At 36.7% G+C, this 14,716-nt stretch overlaps 1 protein-coding gene across 1 annotated transcript; it reads left to right on the top strand.

The window, feature by feature from the left end:
* The first annotated feature begins 7,841 nt into the window (after positions 1-7,841).
* Positions 7,842-9,907, top strand: LOC113750264 (cytochrome P450 78A7). The gene is made up of 2 exons (XM_027294261.1): positions 7,842-8,831; positions 9,275-9,907. The coding sequence occupies exons 1-2, from the start codon at positions 7,842-7,844 to the stop codon at positions 9,905-9,907; spliced, it is 1,623 nt and encodes a 540-aa protein (XP_027150062.1).
* Positions 9,908-14,716: the final 4,809 nt, after the last annotated feature.

The raw sequence follows: 14,716 nt of genomic DNA, 5'->3' as shown, positions 1-14,716 counted from the left end.
AAGGGTCCGTTTGTTTCGGGTGAAAATGTTTTCCAGGAAAATATTTTCCTAATTTCCCGTGTTTGGTTGCACAAAAGTTACTAAAAACATTTTCCTATGTAAAATATTTTCACTCATCTTATGGAAAACAACTTCCCTTCTAAACTTACTGAAGTTGTTTTCCGAAATGCATGCATCCCTCCTGTAGTATGTTCCAAACTTACTGAAAACATCTTGTAGTATGTTCTTTTTTTTTTTTAGTGTAAACAGGAGGACTCGAACCCAAGAGCTCTTCCTTACACTCCCTCCCCCGTGCCACCCAACCCAACCCAACCCAACCCAACCGTCCCCCTAGTATATTCAAAATAAAAAAAAAATCTCATCCTGCTCATCCTATGCTAATAATTAATTATGTATAATAGGGACATTCTTTTCTAGAGAAACTTTCAGCAGTGAGAGTGCAAGATATATGTCATAATAAGCATTGCATGTGATTGATATTTGACACTAAATGGCCAGCAATTTGTTTATTGCTTAAGGAGATATTTTTTATTCATATATACATTTCTCCAAGATTTTTTAAAGTTAAACAATGAGATAAATTTTCTTATTTTGCATGGGAAGAAGTATGTAGTTATAATGTGTAGAAAGTAAAGATAGAGATAAAAGTGAAAATATTTCAAAAGTTAAACAAACACCAGAAAAATGAAGTAAGAAAATATTTTCAATAAGCTAATCAAACACCTGAAAATGATGGAAGGGAAATGATTTTTATGGAAAATTACTTCCACGAAAAATATTTTTCCAAGGAAAACATTTTACTTCCAACCAAACAGACCCTAAAGGTAGATTAATTCGTACGAAATTCTTTCATATGTAATAATGTAGCGCATGCTTTTGCAAGACATGCTAGACTTGTCACTTCGCAAATTGCACTGGGGCAATCTGCTCCAAAGTTTCTTCAGCCAATTCTTTTTGCTGATTTTTTTACGTTCTCCATCAAGAAATTCTGTTGTTCCAATATATAAAAAGAAGTCATGCAAAAGAATTCTTTCATATGGCACTAGCAATTTGTCGGTTTTCGTAAAAGAAGTTTGGTGCTTTTGGTGGTGGAAAACAAAGAGACCATACTTGAAGAAGAAAGCAAGAGTAGACGGGAAGGATGACGGCATTCAGAAAATTAAGTACCTACAGAAATTGCTGCAAGGCAAGAAAAATTATGTCTTACATGAGAAAGTATTTAATTATGCTTAATCATTGATGGGAATGAAGCTAAAATTTTTAGTTTGTGGCCGGCTAGCCATTTTAGTTCAAATTGTAAATAATGGTCTAAGTACATTGATGTAAGACAGAAACACGAGAATTCTACCAAATAAAACATAAAATGTTTAATAAGATATGAAATAAAATACCTTGCAACAGCAAAATTATCGGAAGAATTCCTATTATACAGTACTCTTTGTATATTTAAACAAAAGGTAATATTGTAAATCTTCAACGCATAGAAATACTTGTAATCTTTTTTTTTTTTTTTGGTTGAGAATTTGCTTCTAACATCTTCTATACAAGTTAGCATCGTACTCTTTCTTGAAGATTACTCATTGTCTTCCTTGATCAGTTATTGTTTTGTATTCCCAACATACCTAATTATAGAGGCGACAAGAACAGAAAGATCTACAAATTAATAGGCAATTAAGCAACTAGTTACATGCGCTAATCAGTTCTTTAAGTGAGGAGATAGTGAATGTGAAGATCGACTCTCACCAACTGTTGCACAGGGCAAATTAATTAATGTTTTATGATAATGTGGTCTTCTTATAAGACCTCTTAACTGTAATAGATAATCTCAAAAATGATAAAACCTAATTCTATATGAGATGTCCTGTCATATGTCTACTGCTAGTAATCTTGGACAGAGTTGATGAGAAAATAAAATAGGTGACTGTATTAATGTGTTACGAATTTTAATAAGATTTTATCATTCGTTATCAGAACTGATCACTCGGTAGATAGAGTCTGCAACCACGCTTTGATGATAATGCAATTTATTAATTGTTGCAAGATGTGGAACCATTTGTAAGAGATATTTGTCATTCTTTTCATGCATGTTCAACAGATGATAAGCAAATTACTATATATTCAGACAAAATTTTATTCCTACACACCCATAGGCCGATCAAAGATAGAGCTTCATGCAACGATCAAAGATGAACTAAAGAATAGCTTCTTCCCCATCATGGCAAGAAATTGGTTGGCTAGGCAACATGCTTTCCACCAATTACAACCATGGTTTTGCGCTCGAATAAAGTTGACGATGAGAAAAAATTCCTTTGGTAGTGTGTGTGTGTGTATATATATATGTATATTGGTTCGGCCAACCAATTTGACAGGATACTCGTGACTATGATATACTGGTAAATTTGATTGTACTGCAAACACAACTACTTGCATTACCATAGACACTCTTGCACGCATGACCAAATGTCAAGATCCAAATTGAACTTCTCCAAGACCACAAGGGTTAATACTTGGGTAGAGACTGATTTATGATTGTGATGGTTGATCATTATTTCAAAATAACATAATTTTTTTATATCATATACATGACATATCATATTTTTCTTTTACATTATCATAAATTACAATGACTATTTTACCGTGTATAGACCACATCATATGCAATAATTTGCAAGTGCACTCATAAATCGAGTTTCCTTGAGTATCTCCCAAGCCCCAACCTATTGCTTATCTGCCATTTGCGTCAAACACCATAAATAAACTTACTACTCCCTCCGTCCCACTTTGATAGTCCTGTTTTCCTTTTTCATTTGTCCTAAATTGTAGTTCAATTGAAGAATGTAGTTATTTTTTAATTTCTCTAAAATACCCTTATTCAATGTAGGTTGTTATTAGTATAAACTACCTTATTTAATATAGATTGTTATTGAATATAACTTACCCCATTTAATACATTTATATTTTCCAAAACATATTGATATACGAATGAGAATTGATTCTTCTTGACCATCAATTCAACTTCCCATAAACCATCAATTCAAGTTTTTATGAATAATTAATATAAAGTTGTACTTTATTTAATATAAGGGTATTTTAGGAAAATAGCAACTTGCATTTATTTTTCTAACAAAATTAACTACTTTTTCTTAAACTGTGTGAGAAAAAACTAGGACTATCAAAATGGGACGGAGAGAGTACAATTCAGGTCTCACAAGTTGCGTTCTGTTGAATTCAAATAAATTTGTGAGATTCTTACAACTTTTAGTAGAAACTCATACCATTTGAGTGTCAAGCATAAATTTAAATGTGACAATTTATATAATTAAAATGATAATTATAATAACAGAGTACGAATTTCTACTCAATATAATAAGAATTACACGAAACGCTTTGAAATGAACAGAATTCAACTTGTGAACCTCCGATCCACTTTGTATTAGTAGTAAACATCAAGGCTCTTTTTGGTTGTTGCCTCGTTTTGACAATGCCTCCTCGTGCATATGACCATACATAATGTGATATAGAACGTCAAGGCGCCTTTTTTGCTTCTTGCTTCTTACTAAGCGACCTAAACGGGCGTGCATGGGCATGCATGTCAACGGTCGACCAACGATTAACAGTTGCAGCCGGAAATGCAAGACACCCAAGACAACAAACATTCACAAAATTTAACAAAAACTATAATAAACAACATTATAGTTGCATAAAATTTTTCAAAATCTCTTTGACTTTCGTACTTAATAATTTCAGACTCGTTTAACCAATTAGTCCGGTGCAGCTCCTAGCGTAGGCTCGCAGAACAAAATAGGACGGCGCAAATCAGTGACCTAGCATGATTAGTGTCAAATCTTCGAGATTACTAAATTATTAACCTTGTGAAAATGCAACAATGAATGGAGGTCAGGCGAACACTTGCATCAACAACGAGAAGCCTCGTAAGCAAGATACGAATTCGGCATATGGATTTGGAGAGTTTAATTGGGATTATGCAAATTAATCACCCCACCCACCCTCCTGGCTTCCCGCCAAACCGCACGCACACACACATTGATTTTGACGATAAACTTTGTGTATTAGGTTAGGGATCTAACTTTGGAATTGTAAATGTGTGTGCGCGCGCTTGCGTGAAGTGCTGATTGCGTGGTTGAGATTGATGAAACGCTCGATCGTGTGATCTTCTGTGCTTTCGGATGAATGTTTATGAGGACAATTATTAGTAAAAGGAGAGTAATCAACGGGGTGGAAAGTGTTGTGCTGCCTAGATTGCTGGGGATTACTATTCTTCGTTGGACTAATCAACTTGCTACTTTTAAGTTCCTGCAAAAGATCTGCAAATACCTTTGCTTTCTTTTTAGTTCAGCTCAGTAGTCTGCCTCCATTTGTTTCTAGCCACCACTATACGAGACCACAACAGAGATCAGTAGATCACTTAAAGATTATACAACGCAGGATAACCAAAAAACACACACACATTTTAGTCATAATGTCTGAACAAGTATCCTGTGAACAAAATTAGGTGATGTAATTGATTTCCTTGGGAGGAGACGATCCAAACCCTCGAAACCTCCTATTTTATTTTGCATTTGGTCATCAATTTAATCGTTACCTCATAGGGCGTTAAAAGGTAACTAATTTTTAGATGGTTATGTCTAACGGGTACCCATTTGACAATTATCAAGATATACTTCAGGTATGTATAAATATAATGGAAAGTAATAATTATTAATACGTGTATACACATGATCAGTTTGGTGAAATTCAAATATGTTAACGAATGCCCATTGAGCACATGTTAAAAAACTTCTTTTTAGATTTCATCTCTTAAAAATTTCAATACAAGCATTACACTACTAGGTGAAGTAGCCGAATACTGCACCTTAAATGGCTCAATTATGATAAGCACACTAAAAAAAAGAAAGTGGATTAATTATGGATACTTTAAAACTACCACCCGCCGCCCCTCTGAATTGCAATACTTTCACTAGAATTTTTTTTCCACAGAAAAAATAACACTAGTGACTAGACCCACTTCTTATTCAGTGCGCCCATTAGTTAATTACTTCTTTATTCTGTGATGGCTATAACAAAAATTAATTGCTGTATCTGCCTTCTTCAAGACAGTAGACAGGTTTATATCCAATCATCAACCGGTCAAATTAATTAAGGAAACAAGGAAGCTGGTTAAACACAACGGGTACTGTGACATTCAAAGTTCGAAGGGGTCGGTGCCTAAACTTTCTTGGTGATTAGCAATTAGCTGTACTGTGTTTACCAGTAATCCGACCTGATCATACCTAGGGTTCATATCGATATGCATAGTTGCACCAAAATATCTCTAATTAATCGAGTCTCTTCAGCCTGCAAAGTCTTCGGATGTTAATACCTTAATTATTTGCCACGCAATAGGTAGATTAATGTGAAAATACACACCGACAAATTTCCTCAGTTCTTAATTACTGTACACTGGCTTGGCTGCATTTCTCTGAGCAAAAGGATAGTAATTGAATTAATATTAGGATTTGGCAGTTTATTTGTGCCATTTTGTGCATGCAGAGGTACTTGTGCGTGTGAATGCGTGTGTGACAGTGAATAAGCATCATTTTAAGGAAAAGGCACCTCATTCTTCGTTTGGCTTCATTTAGACAAGCAAGATGTATATTTAACTATATGTTTCTTTTTCCACAGCTGTCTGTCTACAGGAAAACTCATTTTCTATTGTTCGCAAAGATTATAGACAAAAATTAGCTCCACAATTAGTGGAAAAGATTCCTATATTTCATCCTCTACCGGAAAGTCATGATATAACTCACAGCTAGCTCTCTATTATCTACAATTTTTATTATCATTCTTTTAGAAATTTTCTATTTATGTTAATTAATTATCCATTATTCATGCCATTTGCTCGCATTAAACTTAGTTGTGTACAGTTTTTGATCAAATTTAGTCCGTACATCCCAGTATTTGAAACGTTGATCTAAGTTATTAAAGTAGGGTGGGATTTTCTAAGAAATTATTTGCCACGGAATATTTTTCCTTCATTTCATGCTGGAAATAATACGAATAATTCTTCTCAAAATATTAAAATGAAATTAATGGTCTATCCTCTTAAATCAATAAGATGTGTATCTATTTTCATCAAGGGTTTGGCTTAATTTCTTCCCTTTGAGGTCCTAAATTAATGTGTGCGTGCGTGCATGTACGTGTGTATGAGAGATAGACCAGATTATTAAAGAAAGTTTTCATGGATGTTAAGATATTTATGTAAATAAATATGACTAAATGATTGCCAATATTGAAATTAATGTCCAGTGACTTTGTTGAAAACCAAATAGTAATTTTAAGTGTTATCATCGTCTCTTCAAGATTTTCGAGTCTCCAACTCCATAGACAGTATAGTGGTAATTAAGAGCAAAAAAGCATCATTAACAAGGTAAATCAAACTAATCAAGCAAACCAAACGCGATTAAATACAACCAATTAGTTGATTGAGAGAGTTCCACGCAATTGTTAATGACAGTGCCGTCAACCATTACACAGCTCACCATGCTAGCTAGCTTTTGAGAGGGTGATAATGGACTTCCCATTGGAATGCTTTTCCATCTTATCCTAGGCTAGCCAACTGGAAATAGAAAACTAATATTAGTTAAATTCTTTCAGAAATACATCTTAGAAAGAAAATGCTAATGCTCGTGTCTTGACGGCAGATCATCGATGTAAGCAAGGAAAGAGATGTGTCTGTGGTGTGTACTTCACTAGGAAAGAGCCGGCACACATTATTCACTATTCTAAATACTCAGTAATCCAATCGTTTTGGATGCTGAATGTATACATCTAAATGTGAACTTACCAAGAAAATTGTCAGTTTTCAAGAACGGAATATTTTAGTTGATCCATCCTAGGAAATGATTAAGAAATTACTACTTTGCAAATAATTACATTTGAGGCATAAACTTTTGTCTCACATTTTTTGATCGCCAATGTACTCCTTTTCTTTCCACTGCCTGTGTTACTTCTTCCCATTTTCGGGTGACTCTGCTCCGTAGACTCTTTCTAACAGAGGTTTTCACAGGTAATTAGATGATCCGTCCATGGAAAAGATTAAGAAGATACTTGGCATGTAGTTCCTTTTGAGGCATTAACTTTTTACGTCTCATGATAGCTATGTGATCCTTTTTTTTTGGGCGTGCTTTTCTTTCACTCTCTAATGTTCTTTCCCTTTCGCTCTTGACTCTGCTTAGCTGACTGTTTCCAATTGAGTTTTTCCTGAATTCTATCATTATTTGACAAATTCTTTGTGCTTTAGTTTTACCAAATTGCAGTATTCTATAAGATGTTGCCATCATAGGTTTGCACAAGATCAAGATTAAATATTAAGAATAAGAAAACATAAAAACTTGTTCCTGGGTATTCTGCCAAGTATAGAGGTGATCAGTAAGTGAAGAGGTATTTGTGAAGTATGAGGGAAGGTCAAATACAAACTCATTTAGGTGAGACGAAGGCCGAGTAAACAATACTTCAAACACAGCCATTCGCTTAATGGTCCGTCCAATGTGTGCTTGGACGTCATTTGAGTCAATTTTGAGCACCATACCACTCCTCAGTCCTCCTCCCACCCAAAAAAAAAACCCTTTCTTCCAAAAAAAATGAAAACAAAAATAAAAGCCATGGTACTAATATTTTAACCATTCAAATTGCTTCCCACTACACGACATGCCTCCTATTTAAGCAGCACTGCCGCCTTATTCCTTTCACTTCATCCTCGCAATCTTCCTTCCACAAATCCTCTTCCATTCCATATTAAACTCTCTTCGTTTCCACTCCATCATTCAAACCACCCAAAAAACATGGATTTTTCATCAGTCTCGGAGGATAATTGGTGGGTGTTCTTTACACTCCCAGCAATTCTTGAATCCCAGAACTTATGCAACATTTGGATTTTGTTCTCTACTGCCATGTTCTTCCTAGCTGCAGGGCTCAGTGCTTGGGCTTTCTCTTCTGGAGGGCCTGCATGGAGAGCTGGCCGGAACGAGTTAGGCCAAGTTCCAATCCCCGGACCCAGGGGCCTTCCAATTATAGGCAGCTTATTCAACTTGAGCCACGGCTTGGCTCACCGAACTCTTGCATGCATGGCTTCAAGCCATGGTGCAAGTCAACTCATGGCGTTCAGCTTGGGATCAACTCCCGTCGTAGTGGCTTCCGAACCACGAACGGCTCGTGAGATCTTGACCTCACCCCACTTCTCCAGCCGTCCCATAAAACAGTCGGCTAAGCAGCTCATGTTTAGCCGAGCCATCGGTTTCGCTCCCAATGGAGCCTACTGGAGGCTTTTGAGGAAAATTGCCTCATCTCACCTCTTTGCACCCAAGCGCATATTAGCCCATGAAGCTGGACGTCAGCTAGAATGCGCAGCTATGTTAAGGGCCATTTCCAAGGAGCAAACCATGCAAGGGTTTGTAAGCCTTAGAAAACACCTACAAGTAGCTTCCTTAAACAATATAATGGAAATTGTGTTTGGTAAAAGGTATGAAACGACATCACTTAGTGAAGAGGCTCAAGAATTGCATGAAATGGTCAGAGAAGGGTTTGAGCTCTTGGGAGAATTCAATTGGTCTGATCATTTGCCCTGGTTGAAGAATTTTTATGACCCTTTTCGCATTCAACAACGTTGTTCAGCTCTTGTCATTCGGGTTAGAAAACTTGTTAAAAAGATTATTGAAGAACATCGAGTTGGAAAGTCGTCTGAGGTCTCCGATGATTCTGATTTTGTCGATGTTTTGCTCTCTCTAGAAGGTGAAGAAAAGCTTGATGAAGATGATATGGTCGCTGTTCTATGGGTTAGTAAATGCATTTCAATTCTCTTTACCACTACTAGATGGCATGCCATTTTTTCTGTTTGATAATGTAAATTATTTCTTTCATGCCAATTAAATGCCAACTGGCAAACAATTTTCTAAAGGGATCATGAAGGTCTTCCTGGGAAATAACTTTCTATCTCTTAACGAATTTCGACAGTATATACCTGGACTTTTGCACCAGAGCACGCTGAAAATGACCTTTCTTAAAAGAAAATAAAACTTAACCTTTTTAGGACTGATTAGGTAGGTTGGGTTGTTGCAGTATTTGCATTAGACTAAATGTAATTTATTTTTGGTTCCTATGGTATGGTTTCAAGAATTCGATTCTTTTGCTGGTGACCAACACAAAAGAAACAAAATTTTATTCTTCGGCACTTAGCCAAGTGACTATTTAGCTGCCTGTTGATGTACATGATTTACAGGAAATGATTTTTCGGGGCACAGACACTACTGCACTTCTAACTGAGTGGATCATGGCAGAATTAGTTTTGCACCCTCAAGTCCAAACCTATCTTTACAATGAGCTGAAAAATGTTTTGGGAGATAAAAGTGTCACAGATGCAGACGTGGCTAAGCTACCCTACCTTCAGGCTGTGATCAAAGAGACTCTGAGGCTGCATCCACCAGGACCCCTTATGTCGTGGGCCCGTTTATCGACGGATGATGTCCACCTGAGCAATAGGATGGTCATACCAGCCAACACAGTTGCCATGGTTAACATGTGGGCTATAACACATGACCCTCAGGTGTGGGATGAGCCATGGATGTTCAAGCCAGAGAGGTTCATACCATGGGCTGGTGGTGTAAATCTGGACGTGAGAGGAAATGACCTTAGGCTTGCACCATTTGGAGCAGGCCGTAGGGTTTGTCCAGGGAAGAACCTAGGACTTGCGACTGTGAGCCTTTGGGTGGCTAAATTGGTGCAGAATTTCATGTTGGCTCAGAACAATGAAGCTCAGCCAGTTGATTTGACTGAGGTATTGAAGCTGTCAAGTGAGATGAAGAAGCCACTCTCAGCTGTGGTTGTTCCAAGAAATGGTGCATTATTGACCTAATTTAATTATCCTCGTATGGTTTCCAATATTTGTATTGAACTAGTTCGGTGCCTGTTAGGGTGATTCTACTGTTTCTGTACTCCTTTCTTGTTCTTTGTGATAGTTCTGCTGTGGAAAAATATGTATTCGTAAACCTTATGTTGTACTTGTACCCAATAAAACGTGCGACAAGTGTACCACTCAGCGTTTCCTAGTCAAGGATCCTTCAACAGCACTCTTGTTCAAACTGTAAAAGTTAAGAGTAACTACTTCGCAATATCATTCTATGCTAGTAATGCCAAAGTTATCCACTACTACATGCACTTGGATGTACAAATCAAAATACTACTCACAGACGATCTACTTTTTCATGGTATATGCTAGCGGATGTACCATATTTTAGGAGTAATTCCTTTTCTTTAGTTCCCTCTTCGATTTGCTTCTTGGAGGATTCCTAACTAAACAGGAATCTCATTAAACAAACTCCCATTCGTGGACTAAGTCTCTGGTTCTAAACATATTTTAAACGGGTTAAACAAAAAATATTTCCACTTGTGGATTGTACCTGTGTGAAATTTTTTATTAGAACAAAATAGTTAGAGGGCTTCGATTAACACATAATTGATTCTTTTTGGTGGAAGGGAAAGAGGACAATGGGATAGTGAAATATGTCTGGAATATATTATTATTAGGGTCAATTCAATGAGGAACATAAGTGGGAAAAAAAAAACTCTTCTGCAAAGGAGAAATGTCGTGAGTGGCAGAATAAGTCACGCAGCCATTAACTTATACAGAAACTATGTGCTGCTTCTTCTGGCTTCATCATCAACTCATCTTCAGAAGCCACTCATTCCGGACTTGTATTTGCTTCAACTTGACTTAATTCCCATGTTGACTAAGAAAATTTGTGCTGGTCGGTCAATTACACGGTACTATATTATGAGTTAAAAATTGAAATTCCTGACTTGAAAAGGATTTAACTAAAACGACTTCAACTTCTGCCCAGTGACTTGTTTTCCACTTAATCCATGGCGGCTCAAGAATGATGAGCACATGTTAAATTGCAAATGTTTGGTACACTTTCTGGGAAGTTTAGTTGACACTCCCATATTTGTCTGTTTGTTTGTTTGTTTATGACAAAAGCCATAATTTTTTCTATTCTTTTGAACATAAAAGATACCATCACTTCTGGTTTAGTCACAACTTGATAAAGCAGTAATAGTTGTAAATGGAATTAAGGATAGAAATATTTTTTGTTTACTTGACGTAATCGAAAAGATAGAAGGGAGTGCCATTATTACTTAAGGATGTCAATAAGAATTCTCTCCCAAGTAGAGGGAACCTAAGATGCACGAGTTTGTTTAAAACGAGTTGTGACCAATCCCACAGCCTGATAGTTAATTATGTACTTGGGAGAATTCTTATTGACATCCTTATTAAGGCACTAGATGGGTATTTGCTTTTCATGGATACAATTATGTACGTATATAGTCACAAGCTACTACATAGTTAATTATGTACATACATAATTATGCAAGTACATAGTTAATTATCAATCGTTGGAAAGGGTCAATACAACATTCTTGCATTACTATCTATAGTAATTAAAGCTACTTGCAGTTCTTTTATATTGTTAAAAGAATCGTCTTGGTTAGGTCTGCCGATAGTGAACTCATAATTTGGACGCATGCGGTCAGGTTGCATTCTAGCATTGCTGCTAATTAAGCTAATTAAATCGTGCTCAAAGCCTCAGCCTTCTGATTCCGAAAGAATAGAAACCATTTGATACTGTTGTGATATGTTATTTTACATTTGACAACAAACAATTTGCACATCGAATTCACGTATAATTCATAGTAAACAAATTGTCTAGTCAAATCGTTATGCAATCATCAATTGTTTTGCATGCGAGAGTAGATGGCAAATCAACCCTACATATGACTATATACTTCTGTTTATTTATGTGTGTGATTTGGCTTGTACCTTAGTATTCCCAACTTGCCTTTCTTAATTGAAACGCATAAGCCTCTTGCTTGAAGGTCTACTGGCCAGGCGTTCATGGAAAAAACAGACATTATTTTGGATTGAGGGCCTCCGGTAGAGCCACCAATTAACCATTCACCGAATTGTCTCTTGTTACTGCCTCTCAGATGTTAACTGAATCCTTCGTGATGTACAATGAATTTATCTACCATCAACAACATTATCAGGTATTGGTGTTGTTAGTTTCCGGCATTTGTTCTTTTTTTCAACGCATGTTTGTTTTTTTATGTCCCTTCTTTTGATCTTTTTACAAGTCTCTTTATCCAAACACTTTCCTACCTCTTTCTGATTATCGTGACGAGGACGAGAACAAGGACAACACAATTCTATGTATGCGTATGTGTGTCTGCGCGCGCATATATATATATATATTTCAATTTTGGTGACAGCTATCTCTAAGAGTATTGTATAGAGCAGAGAATTGACAATCATAATACATGCCATAGTTGTTCACAAATATCAATTTTAAGAAAGAACACAATGATTACAGTTCATCACAAATGGGACCAGCATGCATTTTTTTAAAAATAAAAATCAACCATAACAACAACAACAAATGGGACCAGCATTACTGAATAGTTGGAACGGCCGACTTTATCCAGACCATGCACACTATGCTGGAATCTTAACATTTCGTTCTCTTAATTCAATTAAGGTTTTTTAGCCCCTAGAATAAATGTCGTATTGGCATCCCATTAACATTAGTTATTGAATTAATCAATTGATTGGTGCCCTATTACCATGACCATAAACGTCCATTTAAACCCCAGTTGAAAATCTTGCTTTCCATTGGTTACGCATTGTTGAGTTTATCGCAAATTAGTTGTGAAAAGCACAGGTCCTTGGTTATAAGTGTGAGGGAAAGCCTCACTCTTTGAACTGCTTTTAGGGTGAGAAGAGCCAATAACACCCAACTGTGGTGTCAAAGTTTGGCTCACCCTTTGAACTGCTTTGGGGTTGAGAAGGTCTAATAGCACCCAACACTGGTATCAAAACCTAGTTATGACAACTCTTCCTGTAGATACTTGGATGAAAAATTGTCCAAGGTGTGAGGAAAAGATTGTTAAATTAATTTATCTCGTATCGTTATCCCGTATCAGTTGTGAGGGGAAGATTATTGAATTTATCCCATATCGATTGTGAAAAGAAGATTGTTAAATTTATCTCATATCGTTATCTCATATCGGTTGTGAAAAAAAGAAGCAGGGTACTTGGCTATTAGTATGAGGGAAAGTTTCATCCCTTCTATAATCAATATGGGAAAGTCTCAACCCTTCTATAACCGATGTGAGATAGTGTGAGGGAAATGTGCTTGGTTATTAGTGTAAGAAAAAGATTCACCTCTTCCATAACGATGTGGGATAAGGGAACTTGGTTATTAGTGTGAGGGAAAGTCTCACCTCTTCCATGAACTTGGTTATTAGTATGAGGGAAAGTCTCACCCCTTCCATAAAGCTTGGTAATTAGTATGAGGAAAAGTCTCACCCCCTCTATAACCGATATGGGATAGTGTGAGAGAAAGGTGCTTTAGTTATTAGTGTAAGGGAAAGGTTCACCTCTTTCATAACCAATGTAGGATAATGGAACTTGATTCTTAGTGTGAGGGAAAGTCTTACTCATTCCATGAACTTGGTTATTAATGTGAGGAAAATCTCATCCCTTTCATAACCAATGTGGGACAAGGAGAGGGAAAGATTGTTGAGGGATTAGGGTGCTTGGTTATAAGTGCGAGATAAGGTCTCACACTTTTCATAACTGATGTAGAATAAGGGGGGAATTGTTGAGGGATAAGAGAACTTGGTTATTAGTGCTAGAGAAACTCTCACCTCCATAACCAATGTGGAATAAGAGAGAGGGATTGATGTGGGAAATGTGTGCTTAGTTATAAGTGTGAAAAAAAAGTCTCACCCTTTCCATAACCGAAATGGAATAAGGGAGAGATTGTTGAGGGATAAGAGAGAGATAGTTGACTTTATCCGATATCGATTATAGAAAGGGTAGATGGGATAAGGGGAAGACTGTTGACTTTAGGTACGATAAGGGGGAGATTGTTAAGCTATAAGGGGGAGATTGTTGACTTTATCGTATATCAGCTATCGAAGTGGTAGTGTAAGGAAAAGCCATGCTCCTGAGATAAAATTCAACATTTTCCCCTCTTGTACATCAGACCTTAGCTATATGGATAAACTCAATAATCTCCCCTCTCATATATCGGACCTTAGATTGGATCAGATCATCAACCTATCATCCAACAGGTATCTTACACTTATAACTAAACATCCTATCTCAACCTATCATCTGACGATAAGGTAAGCTCAACAATCTTCCCATCCTATCACAATCTTTCCATGGGCTGATCCGAGAGTGTTGACTGAGGTAGTCGTCGTAACTGGACTTTGATACTAGTGTTAGGTACTATTGGGCCTTCCTACCCTAAAAACTAGTTCAAGGAGTGAAGTTTTTCCTCACATTTATAATTAAACATCCTATTCCTTTTACAATTGATGTGGGATAAATTCAATAATTTTTCCCTCACACATCAGGTCCTAGGTTGAAATAGCATCAACCTTTCATTAGATAGGTACTAGATTGGGACAACATCAATCTTTTATCCGACGAGCGATATTTCATCTAAGTGTTTATTGGGGGAGTTGGCATAACTAGGTTTTGATACCAATGTTGGGTGCTATTAGACCTTCCCATCCCAGTGGGATAAACTCAATAGTCTCCCCCTTATACATTGGGCCTTTGGTTCGAACAGCACCAACTTTTCATCCGACGAGTACT

Source organism: Coffea eugenioides, chromosome 10, assembly GCF_003713205.1.
Source record: "Coffea eugenioides isolate CCC68of chromosome 10, Ceug_1.0, whole genome shotgun sequence".
NCBI lineage: Eukaryota > Viridiplantae > Streptophyta > Magnoliopsida > Gentianales > Rubiaceae > Coffea > Coffea eugenioides.
Note: the sequence above shows the minus strand (reverse complement) of the source record. Positions and strands in the feature narration are given on the sequence as shown.